This window comes from Styela clava, chromosome 3 (assembly GCF_964204865.1).
Source record: "Styela clava chromosome 3, kaStyClav1.hap1.2, whole genome shotgun sequence".
Classification (NCBI taxonomy): Eukaryota; Metazoa; Chordata; class Ascidiacea; order Stolidobranchia; family Styelidae; genus Styela; species Styela clava.
In genome coordinates this window covers 20,423,000-20,449,557 of record NC_135252.1, presented here as the reverse complement: position 1 = coordinate 20,449,557, position 26,558 = coordinate 20,423,000, and the positions used below count along the sequence as shown (strand labels likewise).

The 26,558-nt window shown below is 31.9% G+C and overlaps 1 protein-coding gene across 1 annotated transcript; it reads right to left on the bottom strand.

The window, feature by feature from the left end:
• Window positions 1-224: 224 nt before the first annotated feature.
• On the bottom strand, window positions 225-25,584 carry LOC120343202 (uncharacterized). Its single transcript, XM_078110753.1, has 42 exons — window positions 25,444-25,584; window positions 24,976-25,152; window positions 24,563-24,655; window positions 24,001-24,192; window positions 23,491-23,574; window positions 23,009-23,198; window positions 22,571-22,659; window positions 21,473-21,652; window positions 20,955-21,047; window positions 20,456-20,644; window positions 20,007-20,099; window positions 19,612-19,800; window positions 17,504-17,596; window positions 16,690-16,881; window positions 16,416-16,508; window positions 16,005-16,193; window positions 15,304-15,396; window positions 14,770-14,967; window positions 14,152-14,244; window positions 13,472-13,642; window positions 13,000-13,092; window positions 11,135-11,323; window positions 10,685-10,777; window positions 10,078-10,263; window positions 9,470-9,559; window positions 8,870-9,046; window positions 7,991-8,086; window positions 7,453-7,620; window positions 7,058-7,153; window positions 6,355-6,543; window positions 5,898-5,990; window positions 5,495-5,689; window positions 5,155-5,247; window positions 4,099-4,287; window positions 3,554-3,646; window positions 3,151-3,345; window positions 2,813-2,905; window positions 2,048-2,233; window positions 1,812-1,904; window positions 1,328-1,495; window positions 1,112-1,198; window positions 225-855 (listed from the first exon to the last, which is right to left on the bottom strand). Exons 1-42 carry the CDS (start codon window positions 25,582-25,584, stop codon window positions 853-855), a joined length of 5,697 nt encoding a protein of 1,898 aa, XP_077966879.1. The 3' UTR covers window positions 225-852.
• Window positions 25,585-26,558: the final 974 nt, after the last annotated feature.

The window sequence follows — 26,558 nt, the reverse complement described above, 5'->3', positions numbered from 1 at the left end:
TTATCTATCGTTCCGTTCATTTGAAGTTTCTTAGAAATTGTCAAGACAATTCTATGCTGATTTCTTTTCAAGAATATTTCGCCAACGCAACTACAGAAATTCTTTCATTTTCCCAACTAAAAAATATCAACACAATAATACAAAACAGGGTACATTTTCATATGTTTATTGATGATATCAAGACATTGTTGTTCTATTCTAAGCTATGTTACTTCAACTTCAATATTACGATAAAACCCTCCTAACTTTTTTAGTAACTAGATTACGCAAACTAATTTAATGTTAATACTCTAAAAAAGCATGGGGTATTCAAACAAAAACAAGAAATTTACAAAATTCAAAAATTAGGTACGACTAATTACCTGAAACAAAGTCATTCTAAATCTATACATCCTAATTTGCTGTAAATTGTACGATTACGAAATTTTCAATTTTAATTATGGGTTTTAAAAATTTGGGGGTATAATGCAAGCATGAATATACATAATAAAAATTGAAAAAAAAAAAAAACAGAAAAAATCTTTATTTAAAGCCACAATAAAACTCAGATTCTAAGTTATATAAACACGGGGGGCATATGTTTCGGTGGGGGCGTCACCGGGCAACACATCATCGGCTATGTTGCAAATGATTTTTGAATCTTTTTCTTCTATTTATTTTCTTCTTCGATAATGAATCTTTGTGTCAATTGATCAAGGAGACAATCACGATTTGGCTGTTTAAAGTAGTTCCGTTTGTTTCAATTCAGCTTGCTTCTTTTCATTAGTGCTTTTCATAAAATATGATTTGATCAGTGTATTACTAAGATGCCATATATTTTGGTTACAAAATTGTTCATTTCATCTGTGTTTCTCACTGTTTTAGATTAAAATAATAAGTTTATCACATTATACGACACTTCTGAAAATATTACCTATTGGTCTTAATAGCCAATTTTTTTGATAAATATTATTTTGAATAGTATACGCAACAAGAATCCCGTTCCAAATATTACCCGCAAAAACTGCCTTTAGGTAGTCAGATTTAATGAGGAAGGCAATTCAATTTCTGTTTAGAAGACTTGTAATAATTTGTGCTACTGAGGTTTATGATTATAATATAAAAACTATACTTGTTGTTCTTTTTTTATTCGGTTTCTCAATCTTTCTACAAACTCTATTAATTCCGTTCTTTGTTTCTCTATTTCATCCTCAGTAATCTAAAAATAATTTTATTTCTTTTTTTAAGTTTCATGCAAAGTGTGATATTTAAAATTGATGTCAGTAGAAACAGAAAAATAAATATATGAAGAGAAATATTTAACCTAAGAATTAGAAAAATTTCTCACTGGGTATGAACTAAGCCATCCTTTTAATTCATTACATTTTCTTGTTATTGACTTTATATCCTCTGACGTGAGTTTGTTTCGTTGTTCTCCAAAAACAGCAAAGGATCTGACACGACTGATAAACATTCGACATTCATCGGCTTCTCTGACTATTTTTCGATCACGTTTCTGTGATTACGAACAATATAAAAAACGACTCATTTCGATGAAAAAAAAATATCAATATCAAAATATTTCTTTCTTATTCTGATTGAATTAAAATGTTACAAGAGACATGCTGTCACATGTCTAATTTTAAATATTTTCTTTTGTTAATTTGATCTTTGAAATTGAAACGAACTTTCACGAGTATCTGTAAAACTCGGTCATAAACAGACGTTGACCATAAAATGATGTGCTGAAGGACCTAATACACGAAACGAATTATATATAGTATAAAGACTAAGGTGTCATATTCACAGAATTATTATAATTAAGTTGTCACCTGTTTCTCATCTTGCATACTCTTTAAAATTTTAGAAGCAACTGTTTCTAAGTCCTCACGTTTATCTCTAAGTTCTTTCTGCGAAATATTTTTCTAAAATAAGAATAAAAAAACTGCGTCTATTTTTGTTTAAAATTCATAAAAGCTAGAACAGTTGCTTTGCAACTTTAACATTGATAATAAAATATTAATGTTAATATTATTTTATATTAAAAAAGAACGTGTCCTATACATACATAGGAAACCAGAAACCAATTCTCAGCATCCGTGTACATCTCAACTATTTTGTTGAAATACTTATCCGTTATTTTATCTTTTCCTCTGTTGTGAATAACTAACTGTTTCCAGTAATTTATGCACTTAGATAAGCTCTCCTCAGCGTTGTTCCATTCTGTTAAATCATCTTTGCATTTGATTGCTATCTGGAAATTTTAAAAAGAAACTTCTAAAATAATACTTTTATGTTAAACTGCTCAAAGCGAGATCCAGAGCCATCAACCAAATACCGAAAGATTACTGATAGAAGAGTTATTATGTAAAGACTGGAGCACTAAGAATTTTACGTATAGCCTTATTTTTAGAATCAGTAGATCAGTAACACCGCTTTACTTGAAAAGGTTTGAACAATACTGTGAAGGACACAGCTATATGTTGGAGGATTTACACAAAAAACGGACGAACAAGCTAACATCTCAATCACTAAATTTTAGCGAACAATCACGTCAAATCCATTCCCATAAAACAAGATTCTATGTCCGATTGGATTCGCAGATATATTCTCATTAATAGCAAAATTACGAAATTATAGAAAAATTTGGAAAGTAGCGAATATGTATAAATTTTGAGAAAACAAAAGATCTACTCTACAGGTTAAAAAGTCGTGAATAATAAACTCAATTGAATTTCAAAAAAATTCATTTTTTTGATCGAAGATATAATATACATTACATATAACACATGAACTAATTTTGGAATAAACAAGCAACAACTAGATCAAATACCTCCTCCCTTGTTTCCAACTTCTTGTAAATAATTTGAACATATTCCTCTAGTTCTCTACACTTTTTTTCAATTTCAGCAGAAGTCAAGTTTTCCTATTAGGTGAATAAACGTTTTATTATATTTGACAGAATATTGGTGATAAAAACCACACGGTGAAAAACTAACTTTAGGCCAAATACTGACAATAGCGGTATTTTCTACAATGACTTAAAAATATTCCAGTTAAGAATCTAATTTTGTATGACTTCCGAACGTATGTGGCCATATTGGACGTCACAACATTACGCTTAAACCCTTTTTTGATATTTTAAGATTCTGAGCAAATAGGTTTGTGTACCGCAATTAAAAACTGATTTGCTTTGATGCATTCAGATTGAATTCGATCCTCATCGTGTTTTGTCAATCTAGACGTGAGAGGCTCAAACACAGTAAGACGTTGGACACGGTCGATGTAATTCTTCAGTTTTTGAGACATTTCAGCTTTCTTTATTCGCTCTTCAGCTTGCCTCCTTGCCACCTCAGCCTTTTCTAACTAAAAACATTTAATATTCATAATCAGTAATGATTGAAAAAATAATAATTTAAATAATATTGTCTATATTTTATCATATATACAACGAGAAGAAAAAAAGTTATAATATTAAAAGTAACAGACAGGTCTACGAAAAGTAAAATTGACGAAACTAAGTACAAATGTAGCAAGCTTCAAAAGGAATTACATTTTAGAATAATCACCCCACCGTGTCAATTCTTTCCAACTTTTTGTACACATGTTCAGTCATTTTGCGTATATCCAAATATTGGACTTCCAGTTGGATCGTATCTGAATTTTCCTGAACAAAAATAACAAAAAAAAAACAATTAAATAATTTACAACACCAATCAAGTAGAAACAAAGGAGCTCAAGTCATATTTTTTAGAAATGGTCTGATTTATGTATTTATAAACCATTTTGGGGTTACAAACCTGGACCTTTTAGTTTTTATTTTAGGTAACTTATTTTAGGTAAATTAGTTAAGGTAGGTTTTTATTTAACTATCACAAAAATGCGATTTTCTCAATACCTTAGAATGTGACATAAGCTAATATGTTAATAGACTAATACAGTTTTGATATTTTTTAGCCAATTTATTACACACTGGGTTAGTATGTTGATATGGCATTTCAATAAAGATTTCAACCTTTAATACCAACATAGTCACGTCCTCTAACTACAAAGTAACAGCTGCTCGTATAGTGCAAAGTCATAGTGAAGTATAAGATGGAACAATAACGCGATATTCACCCTGATATGTCTTTCTGCGATGTTACATTGACTAAATATCAATCTAAAATCTTCTTCAGTCAATCTGTTCTTGAACTGTTTGAATACAACCAGCGATTTGACATCAGAAATGTATGCTCGAAGATTGTTGATTACTTCCGCGCGTTTTCTAATCGTTTCTGCCCGCTCTCGTTCACGCTCAGCTTCGACCTTTCCCGAAATTAAATTTCATTGTTTTTTAAAAATGGCTAGTTGATATAAATATAGCTAGGAATAATTTAGTAAGAACCTCAGCTACATTTAATTTGGAGTTTTGCTGAGAAAAGTAACATTCAATTATTAGTTAATGGCATAGTTATTTGGAAAATAATAATTGGTGATAAATACTTTACTTTAAAAAAAAGGTATGCAATTATTTTAGTAGATTAAGTATGGCCAGAATGTTGTTTCCCTACTCTGCGACCAATTTAGCTTGGGTGCATTTTCCCAATCAGATAATATTTCGGTATAATTTGACTGACTTTACTCTGCTCTACAGTAACAACTTCCTCACAATTACACCTATCTTGACCCAGAACGTACCAAGAAATTAAATTACACCCAGTAATAAATATTTAAACATATATTCGGAAATAAAGTTCTCCCACATAAGTACTGCTCCAATGAATTTACAGGTATGGTGCAAGACATTCAAATACCGTAGATAGTAAAATCTCGCCTCTATTTTTCTGGCCCGTAACGCATTAAAAATATCATGAGAGTTTTCTGTAATTCATCAAATTCGAACGAATCACGTCAAATCCATTCTCATAAAACAAGATTCTATGTCCGATTGGATTCGCATATATATCCTCATTAAAAGCGAAATTACAAAATCATAGAAAAATTTCGAAAGTAGCGAATATGTATAAATTTTGAGAAAACAAAACTCTACTCTACAGGTTAATAAGTCGTGAATATTAAACTCATTTGCATTTCAAAAAAATTCATTTTTTTGATTGAAGATATAATATACATTACATATAACACATGAACTGATTTTGGAAAAAAAAAACAAGCAACAACTAGATCAAATACCTCTTCCCATGTTTTCGACTTCTTGTAAATAATTTGAACATATTCCTCTAGTTCTCTACACTTTTTTTCAATTTCAGCAGAAGTCAAGTTTTCCTATTAGATGAATAAACGTTTTATTATATTTGACAGAATATTGGTGATGAAAACCACACGGTGAAAAACTAACTTTAGGCCAAATACTGACACTAGCGGTATTTTCTACAATGACTTGAAAATATTCCAGTAAAGAATCTAATTTTGTATGACTTGTCCCAACGTATGTGGCCATATTGGACGTCACAACATTACGCTTAAACCCTTTTTAGATATTTTAAGATTCTGAGCAAATAGGTTCGTGTACCGCAATTAAAAACTGATTTGCTTTGATGCATTCAGATTGAATTCGAGCTTCATCGTTTTTTGTCAATCTAGACGTGAGAGGCTCAAACACAGTAAGACGTTGGACACGGTCGATGTAACTCTTCACTTTTTGAGACATATCATCTTTCTTTCTTTGCTCTTCGGCTTGCCTCCTTGCCACCTCAGCCTTTTCTAACTAAAAACATTTAATATTCATAATCAGTAATGATTGAAAAAATAATAATTTAAATAATATTGTCTATATTTTATCATATATACAACGGGAAGAAAAAACGTTATAATATTAAAAGTAACAGACAGGTCTACGAAAAGTAAAATTGACGAAACTAAGTCCAAATGTAGCAAGCTTCAAAAGGGAATACATTTTAAAATATTCACCCCACCGTGTCAATTCTTTTTAACTTTTTGTACACATCTTCAGTCATTTTGCTTATATCCAAATATTGGACTTCCAGTTGGATCGTATCTGAATTTTCCTGAACAACAATTAAATTATTTACAACACCAATCGAGTAGAATCAAAGGAGCTCAAGTCATATTTTTTAGAAATTATCTGAATTTATGTATTTATAGACCATTTTGGGGTTACAAACCTGGACCTTTTAGTTTTTATTTTAGGTAACTTATTTTAGGTAAATTATTTAAGGTAGGTTTTTATTTAACTACCACAAAAATGCAATTTTCTCAAAACCTTAGAATGTGACATAAGCTAATATGTTAATAGACTAATACAGTTTTGACATTTTTAGCCAATTTGTTACACACTGGGTTAGTATGTTGATATGGCATTTCAATTAAGATTTTAACCTTTAATACCAACATAGGCAACGCGATATTCACCTCGATATGTCTTTCTGCAATGTTACATTGACTAAATATCAATCTCAAATCTTCTTCAGTCAATCTGTTCTTGAACTTTTTGAATACAACTCTCGATCTGACCTCGGAAATGTGGGCTCGGAGATTGTTGATTACTTCCGCGCGCTTTCTAATCGTTTCTGCCCGCTGTCGTTCACGCTCAGCTTCGGCCTTGTAGGAAATATAACTTCATTGAGTTTTTACATAAAATGAATAGTTGATAGATATATAACTAAAAATACTTCAAAAAGAACCTTAGCAATATTTGATTTAGAGTTTTGCTCCGAAGAGTCACATTCAACTTATAGTTAAGGGCATAGTTATTGATAAAATAATAATTGCTGATAAATACTTTACTTTAGAAAAAAGATATGCAATTATTTTAGTAGATAAAATATGGTCAGAATGTTGTTTTCCTACTCTGCGACCAATTTAGTTTGAGTACATTTTTCAAATAATATAATATTTCGGTATAAATTCGACTGTCTTTACTCGGCTCTACGGTAAGTACTTTCTCAGTTTTACACCTATCTTGACCCAAAACGTACCATGAAATTGAATTACTTCTGGTCATAAATCTTTAAACCTATATTCGGAAATTAAGGTTCTCGCACAAAATTACTGCTCTCGTAAATATGCAGGTATGGTGCAAGACATTCGAATACCATCGATAGGAAAATCTCACCTCTATTTTTCTGGCTTGTAACACATTAAAAATATCATTGACATTTTTCTGTAAGTTATCAAATTCTGATAAAATTCTTCCGCCAGTGATTTGATGCTGAAAACAATTTAATATCGATATTATAAATAAAGTAATTTGTCAACTGAATCATATCTTTTTGTAGGTTTTGAATGGGACGGAATAATTACAGTGATAATGCGTTCAATTTGAACCAACGAAATCCAGTACACTTTCTGTTACATAGCCCAAACTTAGAATTTGATGAAGCTAAAAAGTACGCCTACATAGAAAGCTCTAGGATGTCGATTACTACGAATCGGTGTAAAATACGGTGTACTTAATCGACGAGTTCACTTGGTCACCGTGAGTCGAATTTCCTTGCGCGACTGACTTACGTAATTTTCATTAGTCCATTTGAATACATTCGTGCAATGCTTGTATATTGTATCAATGCACTGGACGATTGTTTTGTCCGTTTCTCTTTCAGCTTCCAGACTTTTACAAACATCGTCAATGTAATGATGTACAGCAGTTAGGGCTTGCTGTCGAAATATTTCTTCTGCCTGAAAAATAAATGAAGGGGTAGATCAAAAAGGTGCTTTGAAAAAGTAATATTGAATCATTCCCGCTTTGCGAATCAGAAATTTTCTTTCTGGTATTAGCACCTAGTGCATCCCCTTTTCAAATTTTTCAATTGAAACCCCATATTCAGCCTCACATCCCATGTGCTATATATTAATGTGAAACATGTAAAAACGAAAACTCAGAACCAGAATGAGTAAACTTCATTTTTTGTGCAAATAGGGTATTTTTATGCATTATATGCGAGTGATTCTAATTTATATGTAACGACATACGTCCAAAGTTGCAAGCTTCGTTGCACGTAAATTCTATATTAAAATTTCGAATGCAATTCCCATAGTTTTATCTTACCTCAGTTTTGCTTGCTTGCATTTTATCATAAATATCCTCAATCGTTGTTCGTAGATTACGCTGCTCTGATATAATGGTATCGAATGTAATTCGATCCTTGGAAAGTATACAACAAGTTATAGAGTTTAATAGCATAAAATTTGAAAAAAATTTTAGCCTCTAAGCAAATAATGTCATAATAAATACTAAAATAGAAATATCCGCAAAAATTTCCGCATTACTTCTACTGAGGTGTTTTTATTTTTAAAAACCATAGATTCTCCGTTAAAGAGTTGCATCCACCAACATCTATTAACAATCAGTATATCCGTAGTTTCCAAGTGTTGAGTCAGGTCCTCAACCCCGAGTCGAAAGTCAAATCGAGTTCCGAGTCACCTGAGTTTCGACTTAAGTATAAGTTCCAGCAAATGTTAGAATTCAAGCACGTGTCACAGCGCAATACACGGTCACAGCCGCAGCCAAATCATAAGTCGCAAATCAAGTCACAGGTCGATTCCAAGTCATAGGTAGATGAATAAACAATAATAAAATGAGTGGATATAAGGGCACTTTGAACTTTCAATCCATTAATTTCGATGACTCAGGTCGAGTAAACGTAAGTCCTTAAAAGATGGCTCAAGTACAGTCAATGACTTGATTCCCCTAAACAATAGTAAGTGGCTACCTGCTACTCCTAAAATTATTATACTTGCTTTTGTTGGAACTCGCCATTTTGTTTTAGTAAGCTAACACAAAATAAATATGAGTGGCTTCCCAATCTCTCATATTTTGTTTAGATTACTTACCGTGAGTATTTGATAAAGGTGACCAAAGTCTAACCCAAGCACCATTTTATTTTAAGGGGTGTTATATATCATATTGTATAAATTTCGAACTCACATAATTTTTTTTAACCCACTCCAATACTATTTCGCAGCTTTCTGTAATCCTATTGATATGCGGTCTCGTAAACTCATCGTTTTCCACATCAGTTGCGATCTTTGTTTGAACTTCGTCGATATAATTCCACATATTGTCGAATGCTTTTTGTCGAAGATTTTCTTCTGCTTCTTTTTCCTTTGGAAATATATGCCACTAATCAGGAATTTATTTTTCCACCATACATAAATACACTTTGTGAATAAAGATTACAAAAAAGTAAAAATGGCTTTAGGGCTGAAGGAAAACAAATACTGGTTACTGAACAGCAAAATACGTTATTAGGCCTAACAATAATTGAGAATAGCATAAAAAATCGAACAACAATCAACAATAAAAAAAGTATATGTCAAAGTATGTTGAGGGGTCTTGGATATCCAGAAGACGTCCGATACAAATAGAAACGAAAAACGACTCCGATCACTGATATGCGCATAAAACCCATCCAGCCACAATCAACTTATTTATCCATGAAAATGTACATACAATAATATAATATGTCAGAGATGAAGAATTGTTCCAAGTCGTATAATATATCTTCAAATAAGAGTATTGACAAACCTGTTTCATTTTGCTTATACTTTGTTTGATTCCTTGCACAGTAGCTTGCAACTCCTCGTGCTTAGTTTGGATCGATTCTGCTGATATCCCCTGTTAAAGTAGTCACAGTTAGCAATCGTTTTATCACATTCAAAATCTTGAAAACGACAGAACTAAAGATTCTGCTTAAAAAAAATTAGAAGTAAACGAGAGAGCAATGTTCAAACATGCTGACACATATGTCGGACCTCGGTACACTCTACTCCACTGCAAGGCCTGATAAAAATTTGTTAAAAAGATCTGAGGGTGCAAGCATTGCAAGGGCGGTATGGCAACGCAGAATACAAAGTGTTCTCCTCTAATTAAATAAAACGGTAAATTTTTCAGCGAAATATCTCGTCACAGAGAAAGTTTCCCATTCAAAATGTAATCACCTTTTAATTGGGTAAAAAGATTTATTTCCAACACTCACAACACATACTTCAGTGATAACTACATAACAAAAAACACTACAACAAGAATTGGGAAAAACGATGCATATGTAAACCATGTATCCAACTATAAGAGTATTTTATGATGAGAAATTGGCATGAACAAATCGTCTTAATTTAAGCAATGCTGAGACTCACTTCAGATTTGAGCCATTCTTCAGTTTCATTGCATAGGCCACTTAGTTTATCTGCATATTCAGTTTCAGCAATTTGTTCTGATTCGCACATCTGACGAATTGAATCTAGATACCCCATGAGATTATGACGAGTTTCAGTCAGTTTTCTTTCTTTATTTGCTTGCTGTTGCTTATCTGCTTCGATGACCTGGTTTGTACATCAGAAAACAACTGAATTTTTGAGTGTTTTTAACACTTGTTCTGGAATCTTAATGAGGATAATAAAGCGTATAACGTAACGCGGATAACGAGTGGGATGAGTAATGGGTAGTGAGTAATGCCATAACCAAAAATGGATGTTCGATTAAAGTAAGAATTGCTAAAGAGTAAAAAGATTCGGTTAACGATTGAGATGCCTAAAATAAGTAATTTGATATATCGAAAAAGACTTAGATGTCATTTTTATTGCTTGAAAAAGACAAATGGTGGATCTTTAGATCTGGAATCACTATTGTTAGTTGTACATGCTGATAGGATAGCAAGCACTAGTACTGCAAGAATCTGCGTGGATGCAAAGCATTGTTGCATAAAACATTGAACCGTCTCCAACCACCCTCCTAGACATTCACCTGTATCTCTTGTTTTAATCCACTCCAAAAGTTTTTAAGAGTCGCCTCCACTTCAATAACTTTTGATTCTAGTTCTTCTACAGTGATGGTTTTCTGAAAAATGTTGTAATTGTGTATACTTACCCTGAAGCAACAAAACGTTTTAAATGTGCTGATTCAATCACCGCCAAGTGTTCTAATCTTTAAATTTAATTTTAGCAGTTTAATACAAAATTTACCTTTGTTTGAAAATTTGCCCAAAGCACGGTTTTGCTCACTCACTTAGAAGAAAAAGAGACTGCTTTCTTGTGCAAAGTTAAATGGCGCTCACTGAAGTGTATTATTTAATGAGAAAACTTTGCTTTTTAAACAAAGCACTAGGTGACCACCCACTGATAGGAAGAGAGTCACTATGTATTTGAAAGAACATAATGTTTCATGGCAGATATAATTTACAATTGTCACGCTTACTTGACTCTTTTGAAGCCAATCTTCGACTTGGTTACAAGTACGTTTTATGTTTTCGATGTATTGAGAAAAATCTTTGCCGAGATGTCTGTTCGTTATTTGCGTACGAACTGAATCTAACGTTTTCCGAAGGTTTCTGTTTGCTTCATCCCACTTTTTTCTTCTCTCTTGTTTTATCTTATCTGCAGCCATCTAAATAAAAAGTGAATAACAATAATATTCAGCTGGTTTTCTCGTAAATGGAATATTATTTTGTGAAACATAACAGTTAGACAACTCCTATATTTGTGTGAGTGGATCACACGCATGGGAGGAAGCAAAAAGAGATAAATTAGAACAAGAATGAATGAACGATTAGATGAATTTAAAAAGTATATATGCATGGTTTCACATCTAGAAAATCCGAGCAAATCTTATTATGAGGTAATTGACCATGAACTTTAAAAATAATCTTTTAGGAAATACATTTTTTTTAATATATTTTTTATAAGATATAATTATTATAGTATAAACAAAACTTAGATATATAAATCGATATTGAATCATGCTAACACATTGTTTCTCAACCCGAATCCGGGGTCTCAACTGAGTCCGCGGAGCGTTTGAATGAGTCCGCAACAAGCCAGAAATTCACTGCGGCCCCAAACGTTTTTGCGAAACTTAACCATCAGCCAAGTTACGATTTACGTTAGAATTTACATAAAACATAAAAAGCAAGTTTATTCACATAACATTAATCGAGCCAATAATTACTGGATACTGAGTATAGGGCTACGCATTTACTCGAATATTCAACTATTAGAATAGCAATTTACTATTTGAAAATTTGGCAGGTGTCAATGGTGGCAACCTAAATATTCTAAATTGAAAAGCGGCAAAACAAAATACTAAAAAATAAAACGGAGAACACCATAAGTTTTGTTTTATGATGGTCCGCGACCGATTAAAAACGCTTTTTAGACATTGCAAATCGCAAAATTTCGAGTGCTACCGTAGTATACGTATCAGAGCATTTTCCCTTAGGATTCTTTGCTTTACTGCCTTCACATTGGTACGTACGTACAGTACTGGAGCGCCATAAGTGTTGTACGAATAGCTCAGATTTGTCGAATTCACAAAAATGCGAATCAAAACAAAATATATTCGGGCACTTCACCACGCATTTTTGTGCTCACGGATTGTCATGATAATTTTTGAGTAGTGTTGCTTTTATTTCGTCAACACAACCGCAGATTAAAATAAAATGATCACAATTAAATTAATATTAAAGCAATGTGATGAAATTTTTTTTTCTCGATCTACTGATATACTTTAATTATATTTTTAATAAGTTACAAATCAAGTTGTACTTTCTGTAAATTTATAGCAGATAGTAGGATTTTTCTAACGGCGACAACAAATTTGCAAGATCGCAAAAAAATATGTATCAAAACTAATTATAATCGGGCAATATATTCTCACATTATTATGTTCACAGATTGGCGTCGCATTTTAAAAAAGTAATGCGTTCATCTTATCACAAGTCGACGCAACCGCGAGTGACCACGAACACAATTAAATTAAAAATAGAGAGACATTTTAAATTGTCGTCGTTGTCATGAATTGAATATTGTGCGACAGAAAAGGCCATTTATACACTAAAAAAAGTCGGCTCTTTTAACAAACGCCTGATTGCGGCGAATTTCCGAATTTGAAATTCGTTAAAATTCTGTTGTGTTTGGTTTGATTACTTCTTCACACAGAGTCCGGTTGCAATAAAAGCACGTTGAGTCCGCAAAGGTTTTCGTCGGTGAGAAAATAGTCCGCGACCAAAAAAGGTTGGAAAACGCTGTAATCTAACATGATGTAAATCGTATTGAAATGATTACCTGAGCTTTGCTTTGCAGTTTAGTCACAATACTTTGAATGAAACTTTCAAATTCAGCTCTTTTGTCTTCGATTTGTTTGAAATGAAGGTTTCCCTGGAGATAAAATTATTACTTGTATATCGTATTACCGTGAAAAATATTCAACTCTTATGTTTAGTAGTGACAAAAACTTAAAACCCTTCTTTTGTTATAGAAGCATTAGGAGGACGCCGTCTTTCTTACTTTCGCGGGAAGTTACCCTAAGCACGGGCTGTCTCATCTACGAGCGACTAGAATATCAAAACCAACAGAAGCCAGACAGTTACCGAGGCACATTTTCCGAGTAAATTTCAAGTCAGAATGACTAGGAAAAAAGCTACGTTGTTGTAAATTCCACAGAAGATACTAAATGCGGCACTTGTCGAACTTGCAAGTCAATTAATTTTATTATTCATATTTTGTTTTCCATATTTCATATTTAAGCACAACTTACAATATTCTCGTTGATGAATGTTTGTAATTTGAGACATTTAGCCTTGATTCCATTTATATCAATAGACGTTAGATATGTTTCATATTGAGCAAATTCTTCGAGCTCTTGAACGGACTGAATGTACGCCTGGAAATTCTGAATTGCTTCTTTTAGCTTTTGTTTTTGATCCTCCTGTTAAAGATAATATGGTTTTGAAGCAATAGAGTTTCAAACTAACACGCCATTTTTTTTTATTCTTTTCGGCACTGTATTTGCACCCTAAAGGCCGTCTAGCGACTTTTTCATCTTCAACTATTAAAAAATTAAAATCGATTGTTTTAACAATGGAAAAAAATTTCCAACAACATCAAACAAACATCCAACTACAGCAACGAGACTAACAACGGAAAAATAGCAATATGATATATATGGAAACCTGTATAACAATTAAGTACAAAGTTGTTTGTGAATAAATAAATCAGAATCAGAAAATATTTTTAAAAAGTGGAGAAATCTTCAATATGTAAAAATATCATCAACTTGTGTTGTCATTTTTGTGTCTGGTAGCGCTCAATTGTAACGTTATATACACAATGATGACATAATATTGGACGCTTATTAAAATGTTTCCTTGCTGAAGTATGAAGGGCAAATTCCGCCTTTCTGTGGGTACTTTTCCATATTATATTTAATTCAATCACCTGCTCTCTATCTTTGAGTTTCTTTACTATATCAGCCACAAAGTCTTCAAATTCTATTTTGACATCCTGAATTTGTTCTACGCTAAGCTTTTCCTGAAAACAGATCATTTTAATATTATACATCTGAACTTAAACTATTTTTTTTTTCAGTTTCAGTGAAAAGGGATTGCAATTTGCATCTGTGCATTGTAATAGACAAGATATACACCGCCAACCAATGTATTTTAGTGAAAGTTTGGTAAATCCAACTTCCCTAGCTAAACGGAACCAAGTACCCTAGCTAAAAGTATAAAGAACATTGATTAGTACCCTCGTCCCACGCCAAGGTAAAAGAGCAAAAGGTACAAGTTGGCCAAGGTAAATGGTGCAAGTTGGACACTTACAACTGGAACGTGAGATAATATTACATGACGTGGTGATCAGTGGTAATAGTGGAGCGAGTATGGCAAGTATGGAAGAGTCATGGAATATAACGGAGACAATTGGGGCAAGTAGGGCAGGAGTGACAAAAGTGTCCCAAAGCGACGCCACTTGTAATCAATATTAAGATGTCTTTAATTAATTCGGTTAAATAATAAACGATGTTGCAAATGTGTCGTGATCCGAATCCGTATGTACCTGGTTGTTGCTAAGTACTTCCTTCATTGCAAGACATTTTGCATTGATTTCTGCTTTATCATCAGAAGTTAGGAACTCAGCAAAATCTTTGAATTCCGCGTGCGATTCAACTGATCGAATATACAGCAGGAAATTTTGAATAACCTCGTTTTTCTTCTGTTCTTTTTCTCTTTCCTTTTTTGTCACAATGTTCACGAGCTAATAAGAATGAATATTGTTAGACCAGAACAATTATTTCTCCGCCGAGGTAATAGAAAGAAACCCAAAATTGCAAGATTTCTGACGTTTCAGCGAGAAAAATGGAATTATAAATATTTATTGACTTGATCTATTTATTTATTGTTTCAAATGCAAAGTAGAATATACATGGGCTGCAAATTAAATGTTTCATTCTCGGTGTAGCGTTCCTGTTCCTATCCAATAAGACAAGATCATAAATGGAAGAAAAGCCATATATGTACAGCTCAAATCGTCTATAATGCATCTAATCGTGATAGAAATTCGATCACTTAATGTAATAAATAAGATTTTTACCTGAGATTTTTGCTTTAGAGATTTCAACATACTTGCAACAAAATTTTCAAATTTTAATCTTTTTTCCTTCACTTGGTTGATGTCAAGGCTTTCCTAGAATAATTTTTATTTTCAATTTTTGATCTGATTTTCGTTTGTAAATATATTAATCAATAAAGACATTTGGTTGTTTTTTATAAAAATGTACAATTTATAGCTACATTCGTACTCGCGTAGTATGTGAAAACGGTCGAGAACGCCGGAACGTAGTATGTGTACCAGGTCAGGGTTAGGCCACCATTTCAGGTACAAATACTACAAGAGTCACTTGGCTAGTCCCCGAACTTGTAATAGAACTAAAATAAAGAAAGTTGGAATAATATTATGGCCTAACCCTGACCTGGTACACATACTACGTACCGGTATCCGCCATCTTGATTCACATACTGCGGGAGCACCGTTTTATTTTCCGAAATTAAATATTCAATTTGTAGTTTATTCCTAATCTTATTTTTGATAGATATTCCAAACTAAGTAATATAACTTTAATAAGCAATGATGTTATCAAAACAATAATAATAAAAAACATTTAAAAAACGTATGACTTGCATTACAATGTATGCTATGTATTAATTAATAGATAAGATTGTTGTTGTAAATATGTAAATTAACATATTTCTATTCAAATTTAATGATATAACACAAATTTTCTTAAAACTTACCCGATTTGTTATCAAAAATGTGTTTATTCTCAAACACCTATCATTGACATCCTGTTTTTCCTCTGACGACAAAAACTTTTCAAATCCAGCAAATGCTTCAAATGTTTGAACTGATTGAATATACTGTTGAAAATTCATGATTGCCTTGTTTAGTTTGTTTTGTTTTTCTTGTTGCTTTTCTTTATAGACCTGTTAAATTTATATTTACTATAATATTTTATAATATTTTTGGAAACCATTATTTGTGTATGAATTACACCATATTTATTTGAACGTCTTGTAGAAGCTTTTCATTCAGAAATGCTGCTTCACAGATCATATTAATCTTACATTATATAATTCATAATTATTTTAGTCTTCTATGTACTTGAAAACCGAGACCTTATATTTATATGTAATATACCCATATACCTTATATTTTTGTTTTAGACTGTCCTTCGAACTTTTAACAAAATCAGCAAATTCATCTCTTTTGTCTTGTATTTGTTGGATATCGAGAGTCTCCTGTTATTGTAAATGATTAGGTTAATACATGTGTAGTTTTCATGAGCTATAAACATAGTTATTGCATTACAGACTTTGTTATATATTAAATAATGAAGATAAGAATGTTCCCTTTAAATATGTAAATTGAAATATTTACCTATTTAGTTTTAATGAAAAGAAAGGTTTTTAGAAGACTTACCGGATTTGTGCTCAAAAATGTGTTCATTTTGATACACTTATTATCAACATCTTTTTTGTCATCAGGTGATAAAAACTTCCTGTATCCAGCAAACTCTTCCAATGCATAAACTGATTGAATAAACTTCTGAAAATTCCCAATCGCTTCGTCTCTCTCGTTTTCTCTCTTCCTTTGCTTTTCTAGGTGATGTGCCTGTAAATTGTGTTTTTGTAATCATTATAGTAAATTGTAATTATTCAGTTTGTACCTCAAGTTTAGTAGAGTAGACTTTATATTTTATTCAACTTGTTTGTTAAATTTTGTTCCAGAAATATTTTCAATGTTACAAGAATATCGAGAACGAGGCAAGGTAGGAGATTGCGCGCATTTGAAGTATACAGATATTACAAATATAGCAATCAATTTATTATATTAATTATGGTTGAAATAGAAAATATTAAACTAAACTTTGAATTGGTTCGATCACAGATCATATCGATTAAGTTGCCTCAGTAATCGAAAATAAATATAATTTTGCATGTAGAATGACATTTAGAGGATAAAATTGAAGTATTAAATCATATTTATTAATAATCTTCGTTGTTTCCTTAGTATTAATTTTGATAAATTTTCAAATGAATTCGTATGAAATAAATGGAATAAACCGACAAGTCATTCGTATATATTTTCAAATAAATAAAATTTCAAATGAATTCGTATGAAATATATGGAATAAACCGACAGGTCATTTGTATCTCATTTGGGTTTGAATCCATTTCTACTACTGTTTCGGGAAAATATAAAGGGTCTATATTATCTTAAAAAAACGCGTTACCTTATATTTTTGTTCTAGGCCGTCCTTCAGACTTTTGACAAAATCTTCAAATTCAGATCTTTTTTCGTTTATTTGTTTGGTATCAAGATTTCCCTGTAAACGATTGCGTCAATACTTCAAGATCGCCGACATTTTAATACAAAAAAACTGACGTAACTGCATGGATTGACTAAATAAACATGTATTGGGACATGCCTTTAAACAGTCGGTCCATTTTTAACCAAGCGCTCACACAGTTCACCTAATTATTATGTAAATAATAGTTACACTCTCAGTTTTTTATACTCAGTATTAGCCTTGCACGTAATTGACAAAAATCAATTCCGTAATTACGGCCAAATCGATTACGTAATGACCCCGTAATTGCGATATTTTTTTCGCACATTTAAACCTATCATAACAACCAATTTAATCCACTTTTATTCCGAATGGGACATCGAAGTTCGGTTTTCATATTCCCGGCAGTACTACACGCCGGCGACAGATGTTAAAGACAAATATCAAGGAGTGAATTCAAAATAATTTTATTCTGATTTTTATCTTTTGTATTAGCTTTGATTTTTTTATCCACTTTATCACCAAATTTTATGCGATCAATTTTATCATTACCAACACTGGTAATATATTTAAGAAACGATAGTTCACTTTTTTAAAATCGTATTAACGTATTAATACGACTTTCGTATTAAATGAAAATTCCGGGTTGCTAATTTATCAATCAACTACAAGCGTACTCTCTCGTTTGATTATACTTTCGCTTGCCTCGCGACGAAGACTTGTTATTTCACCGTTTTTTACAATATCCGACTTTACTACTTAGTTAGCATTTTATAATAATTATTGATGCCGACTTATTGACGATATTCCGAATTCCATGCTTCATTTTACATTAAATCATTTCGCGGCCTAAAAGTTATAACATTATTTGCGATAAATTTAGATCAAATATTAATTATTTGCGCATTATTTAAAATACCGCACTTATATGACATGCCTTCTCCGAAAATACAAAGTTATATCGCAAAACAATGCATTTTGTGACATTTATTTTGCACTCATGAAAATATTAAATTATTTTTCTAACTCAAGTCGACAAACCTATTTGCCAAGATTGATACAAGTTTGGTCGAGAGCCGGTGGTATTCGAGTCGACGATAAATCAAAATAAGTTGCCGCATTTGGTAAAGACAGGTAATCATATTTGGCCGACATATTGCGAGGCATTGTGCAAAACATATTGAGCAATGCCAAGTCCGGACAGATATATAACGATAAAATCGGTAACAGAACATCAAGATTTTGTAATAGAAAATGGATCTCGCGCAGAATAAACACGGAAAATCCCGTCGTATTGTTGTTTCTCTGCCGTCTCAATCGCTTTACCGATGCCGAAAAGACTAAGTTGCGTTGGTTCATTACGCAATTTCTCTTCCGTCTTTATATTGCTGTTTGATAAGCGCGACATTAATTATCACGGCATTTACAAATAGATCATGTTTTATAAGTTGATCTCTTAAATTCTTTAGTCATTTCACCCGAAGAAGTTGAAACCAGGTGTGTTGACGTCCATCGGTCTCAACACAATTTTATTCCTTATCTACGGTTAATATGTACATTGGCCATCCTAGATAAGTTGATAATAGGTTAGTAAATGACGCAGTATGCCTTCCCCATCTGCCTAGCAAGAGAGAGAAAAACGGCTGCGAATACCGGAACTCTAACTTCTTTTACTTAAACTTTAATTTTTTACAATCGACGGAATTTGCTGCTCTGAAGAGAGCTCGTTTCAATCGCGAAAGCGCTCGACCAATAATTACGACTTTACGTAATTCGTAACTTCGCTTCCGTAACTCGAAATAATTCCGTAATTCCGTAAATCCGTAAATTCCGTGCAAGCCTACTTAGTATGTTTTAATAAACTTAAGGCAAGACCCGAAACGGAATAAGAGTACTGATAAAAAATGTACTAACGAGGTGAACGTATATAGCTTTATACTAGTGACAGAAATACTAATATGTAGCAGTCAAAACAAGTTTGAAAAGATTGCTAAATGGGAACATTTAAATTTATTTGATGCTTTTTAATATTGATAGTTCAAAAAACTAGCCTGATGTTTCCTGAGAAATTCTTTCGCTTCAAGACATTTGACATTTATTTCTTCCTTGTCATTATGAGATAAAAACTTCTCATATTTCTGAAATACTGTGTGATCTTGTACTGAATTGATATATTGATCGAAATCTCGAATCACTTCAAGTCTTTTCTGTTCTTGTTTCATTTTCTTCTGCTTTTCAAGCTGTAAAAAGGTTATTTTATGTGGTTTAAAAAATTCGTGTGCTCACTTGGATCTGGGATGTATTGTTAGAGAATTAGGATGAATTTTCAATAAATAAAAGAAATGGCCAGAAAGTCATATGTATCTATGAGTTTCAATAAGTTTGTACTTTTGATTGTGAAAAAAAAATAAATGGCCTTTATAGTATTACAATAAAACGCATTTACCTTATATCTTTGTTTTAGACTCTCCATCAGACTTTTGACAAAATCTTCCAATTCACGTTTCTTGTCTTGTATTTGTTGGATATCAAGCTTTTTCTGTTAATGTTAATAAATCACGTCAATACATCAAGATTGAAGATATTTTATTACAAAAGAACTAACGTAGCTGGATGTAATGATTAAACAAAAATTTGTTGATAATGAAACTTGCCTATAAACAGTCGGCTCATTTTTTAACTAACGCTCTTACCTAATTATTACGTAAGTAAGACTTACACTGTCAGTTTTTTTTATATCCTATCAGTATTTACTCAGTATATTTGAAATAAGCTCAAAGCGGAAAAATAAAAAATTACTGATAGGATATGTACTAACGAGGTATATATATATATATATATATATACAGAATCCATTTTTACCTTAATATTGCAAATTTCAAATGATTAACTGACCTGTTTTTTTTTAAGAAATTCCTCCGACTCAATGCATTTATCATCGATTTCTTTTTTGTCATTGTCAGATAAAAACTCCTCATACTTCTGGAATTCTGCATAACTTTGCACTGACTCAATAAACTTCTGGAAATCTTGAATCTCTTCAATTTTTTTCTGTTCTTCATATTTTCTCTTCTGTTCATCAAGCTTTATTTTACAATATAGTTGCATGTTTAAGATCATGAATTACTTTATTAGCAATATTAGAAAAAAACTATGTCGCGCCGTTTTCTATCTTCATGTAATAAAATTGATTGGTCAATTGAATGCAAAGAATTTTTTTTTTGTCATCGCCAACGCCAAGAACAACAACAACGATTTTGAAAAACGTTCCATAATTCCATTTTGTGCCTCCTAACTGCCAGATAGACACTGTTGACTTTTGTTTGGCAAACCTTAAATTCAATCCGATGTCAGACACGTATGCCTCTCCCATAATGCAGCAACATACACTTACCTGAGCTTTGTGTTTAAGACCATCCAGTACACGATTAACGAAGACTCCAAATTCTGCTGTCTTGTCTTCTATCCGTTTCATGTTGAGGTTTTTCTAAAAAGAATATTTCAATTACATTTCTGACAATGATAAAAAATTTCTCACTTTAGCAGTCAAGCACAGGGTTGACAGCAGTAGCCAGGGTCGTTTTGTTTCTAACTGGGGCCGTGACTTGTTTCCGACAAAAGAAAAGGGTTAAACAAAAGAGACGTACCGGTAACTCTAAGAGTTGGGGACAAAACTTTCAGTTTTAGCTTATTAGCAAACTTTTATGTTATAGGAGTGAGCTGGATCATATATCATGACTATGTGTTGAATAAATCGCTGTAAAGAATGATATCTCTGTTTGAACTTTGACTTGTAGGCTAAAGCCAAATCTCAACAAGACAAATGAGATTATTTCATCAACCACGAAAATTTTGTTTTTCGAAAATGTATAATACATGTTTACATGTATACATAATTCAAAGAAATCTTACCGAGTTGAGAAATGTATTCATTTCCTTGCATCTTCCATTAATTAGGTCTTTGTCACCTTGTAATAAATATATTCCATACGGCTTGAATACAGAAAGTTCTTTGACTGAATGGATATAATGCTCGAACTTCTGGATTGCTTGGTTAAGCTGCTGTTTCATTCTCTCCTCTAGTTTTACTTTCTGTGAAATTTTAGAAAACAAAATAATATGTTAAAACTAGATAATATGATTTTCGACAATCCTAAAATCTTACAACCCTGAAAAATCTAAATGTTTAAAGAATCTGTAAAATGAAGCTCAGGTTACCAGCTAGCCCCTTTCTTTCTTGTAATGTATGCCAAACTAAAACGACTAATGTTCAGTTAAATTTTAGCAAATTCGTATGTCAAAACGAATGATTTGAAAACTTGTCCAAAACTTGTCCAAAAATTCATTTTAGAGGGTGACCAAAATAGAACATATTCTATTTTTGTACAAACAAAAGTTCATGTTCTATATATATTATTAATTAAATGAATTTTCTTCCATTTTCGTAAAAGTAATTAAAAAAGGTATGATTTCTGTTTTTTGAAGGAGGCGGGTCACTCGATAACTATTATTTCGTTGATTTTTTTCAAATGCAAAATAGGACATATATGAGCAATATATTTTCAATGTGATATTGCAATACACAGTATATACAGGTCCGATAAAACATAATTATAGATAAACGTGAATATTGGTCAGAGACCGAAGACTTATCGATCGAAAGTTAGGGGATCCCCAAAATAGCGCTCTTACTCCATAGTGACACCTTGTGTTCCATCACTAATTAATTAATAATTCGCTAATTATACGACATAATTCGTCCAAAATCAATAGGTCTTCTGGTCCGACATATGATGAATGCACATGCAAAATCTGGAGCAGATTCAATCTCGCTTTCGTGAGATATCGCGTGCATCTAACAGACAGACAAACAGACAAATACCTATCAACATATTTACCGATTAAAATCGATAAGTAACGAGAAGACAGTTATGTGCTGCCTAAATAGACCACTACTACATCTGATCGTTCTAAAATTCTATCACAAAAATCAGTAAGAGTTTTATTTACCCCATGTCTTTGCTTCAGAGATTTCAACATACTTGCAACAAATTTCTCAAATTCCAATCTTTTCTCTTTCACGTGGTTAATGTCAAGGTCTTCCTAAAATGATTTCCAAATTGTATTTCACTTTTCCTCTATGTAAGTACTTCAATATTTTTAATATAGCTTGGATAATAACATTCTATGAAGATAAGGTGGGTTGATAGATAAATGAAAATGCAATATTTTATTTTCCTAACTTAGATATTCAATTTGTAGTTGGTTTCTAATCTTACTTTTTCTTTTCATAGTTATTTTAGGGTAAGCAATATAGCTTTGATATATAATATGTTATTGAAACAATATTAATAAATTTTTATATCAGTTAACCAAGATAAGGATGTTTGCTTTAAAATGTATAATAAAGTATTTTTATATGAAATAAAATAAAAGTTTTAGTAAAACTTGCCGGATTTGTGCTCAAAAATTTGTTTAATTCGAAACACTTATCATCGACATCCTTTTTGTCATCAAACGACAAAAACTTTTCATATTCAGCAAATACTTCAAGATTTTGAACTGATTGAATATGCTGCTGAAAATTCTTCATCGCTTCGTTTAGCTTTTGTTCCCTTCGCTTCTCTAGTTTTGCTATCTGTCGATTTCAAAATAATTTACAAAATAACAAGTACGTACTCTTTTTACTGTTCAATTAAAGTCATGCTTCAGAAAATTACTTGCATGAAAAAATCGGATGAATAAATTTTCGATGCCTTGTAATTTCATTCATGCTGATTTTTACTTAACTGAACCATGTTCAGTTGTTCCTTTGAATGGCCACTGATGAGACCTTCAATTATGTCAAGACCATAAGAAAATGCAAATAAAAATTCCAGAAAGTTTATAGGTTTAGGATTTGTTCAAAACATCGATTTGAGTGCACTTGCCTGTTGTAGTATCTCCAAAACACTTTCAACGTTCTTTGCAAATTTTTCTTTCTCGATCTGTATTTCTTTGGTGTCAAGCTTTTCCTAGTAATAGAAACGTTTATCAAATATCCATTTCCACATGAAAAATTAAAATTGAGTCTAGGGGGTCTTCCACCTGGGGTAAATTTTAACAACATTGAGGGTAAATTTTGCAAGCGAGAAAGTACTGGTAAAAGTTACTGTTGGCCACATAGACAATCGCAAAGTACTCTTTTACGCAATTTATGTTAATTATGTTCCCGATACGGAGAGAATAGTCCAGTTTCATGTTTTCGTGGATCAATCACAGCACACTAAGAATAGACGGTATACATAACATAGGGGTAGATTTTACTTTTATAATTACCTAAAGATAAACATTGTAATAAAGCTTGAGAACCGAGTTTGAATATTTAATCCAGATAGTTCGTTTTACCGAATTAGATGTAACCAACTGAGAAAAATTTTAAATTATACAATCGAACTCACAGAATTTGAACTAAGAAATTCCTTCGATCTGATGCATTCAACTCTGATAGCTTCTTTTTCATCAGGTGACAAAAACGTTTGATAATCTCCGAATATAGAATGCGTTTCAACTGAATGAACATATTGCTCAAATTCCCTAATTGCTTTATGTTGTTCCTGTTCTTCTTTTCTCTCCATTCCTAGTTCTGCGATCTGTGTCAATAATATAATAATGTTTATTGGTTTATAAATGTAATCAAAGATTAATAGTAAATCTTAGAATCTTCATTCAGGTTTTCAACCAGTAAACGAAAGTAAACTGGTCAAATAAAGATGTAAATATCCTAGTTTTTGTCCCGCATGATTACTCGGGAATTTATTTCGAAGTTGTGGTTAGACGGTACGGTCATGAGGGTATTTATAACACTTAGAACCAAGCAACAATCAACGAAAAGCCTATACTAAATGTCGAAACGTTACTTATAAATAAAATATTTGCTCAAAATGAAAATTATTCTAATAACAAACTAACTAAATGTTTAGACAAAACTTAAAAATTTCGCATGAATAGCATAAAATTTACCTGGGATTGATATTGCAGACCTTTCAACATATCATTAACAAAACTTTCGAGTTTTGATTGTTTTTTATGTATCCGTTGGAGTTTGAAATCTTTCTGTAGATAACAATAAGAATACAAATTAATAAATCTACTGAACAATTTTGGGCGTCCCAGAAGTGTATGTACCAATATGAAGATAACTAATTTTGTTCGCCTACTTTACACCATGTTGTGTAAAGAGATTGAAACCTATGGGTAGGAGGCATATTCTCTTGTCTAACACAGACAGTCCTCAAACGTGTAATAGAGCTAAAATATGGAAAATCGAAATAAAATTATGGCCTACCCGTGATCTGGTACACACACTACGGGAGTCCCCAATTTTGAGGCATGATCAAGTTGGTAAGTGATTTATAACGCAATAAACTTACGACCTTGTCATTTAGAAATTTCTCCAATGCAACACATTTTCTATTAATTTTGTTTCGATCTTCTGGAGATATAAACCTTTCATACTGTTTGAATACTTCATGTTGTTGGACAGAACGAACGTAGTTACGAAAACTTTGAATTACAACTCGTAGCTCTTGTTCTTGCCTTCCTTTCTCTTCCTGATAATACTTTAAGAGCAATGTTTAAATATCAATATTCAGCAGCTGACTCCACCTCCGGCTTCGGGTTCATGATTCTTCTCTCATGTTGAAACAAAATTTATTTAAAATTCCCAGCTATCTGCCGGCATAAATTTTTACTGGGTTATCCAACGTCTAATTTTTCGTCAATAAAATCTGGTATTTAAACTCCACCACAATAGACTGCATATCAATAACCCAGAAAAATGTTTGATTTATATTTTTTTTCGTTAGACATAATGTCAATGTACGTTTTTTTGAATATATTACCTGATCTTTACTTTGTAAACTGTGCATGAGAATCTTGATAAAATCATCGAGTTCTCGTCTTTCGGACTCAATATCTTTAATATCGAGCTCTCTCTGTATGTAAACTAGTTTTATTATACTTGAATTATACAACATGAACATATATAATCATGTTTTTTGATTGACTGTACTAAGGATATAATAACGATGAAAGAAAGCAAATAATTGTGACCTAATTTATTTCCAAAATTCGATACGTTCGATACGTAAAAACAGTATATCTGTTTGATTTAAAATTGTATCCAAGTAATAAATACTCTACCAGGTTGTCACTGAGCATTTTGTCTAATTCGTGACATCTTTTGTTGACCTCATCTTTGTTATCAGGTGTCAATAACGATTTTAATATCTTAAATATTTCGTAAGTTTGAACTGAACGAATGTACTTCTGAAAACTTTGAATAGCTTCATTGCGCTTATTTTCTTGTTCTCTGTCACCTACAAGCTGTTATATTTAGACAATAATTTTTTTTCTCAATATTCGTAATTTAAAATAATAAACTATTTAAACTTATGTCTGAATCCTTTTTGTGAATGATGCCCAGTAGATAAACGGTAATTAAATATAGTCCCATATTCATTTTTATGGCATTAGATTAATTACATAAGATCTAAAGGTAAGTCAACAGTACGATCCGCGCAATCACGCTTGTGTAAATACCATTCTTTCAGAATTACTGTAAAAAATTAGTTAATATGACTAAAGTTTAATCTTAACTCACATTTTTCTACGCTTGGCAAAACATGGGTTTTTGTTGGCTAAATAAACAAGGAGTTATACAATCTATAACAAATTGTTAAAATTTAAATATTGTTACCTGAGCTCTGTGTTGTAATCTGTGTAGTACGCTACAAACAAAGTCTTCAAATCCGAGTCTTTTGGCCTGTAATTGCTTAATGTTGAAATTTTCCTGAAAATATAAGATATTCTATGAGATAATTATTAGCTTTTATAAGTAAAGAATGTTTCATGTAAAATTGAATTTAAAGATATTGAAAATAAAATTAGCGAGTGTTTCGTATATTCACCACGATCTTTATCTAAAAATGCTATATATCCAATACTATTAGTATAA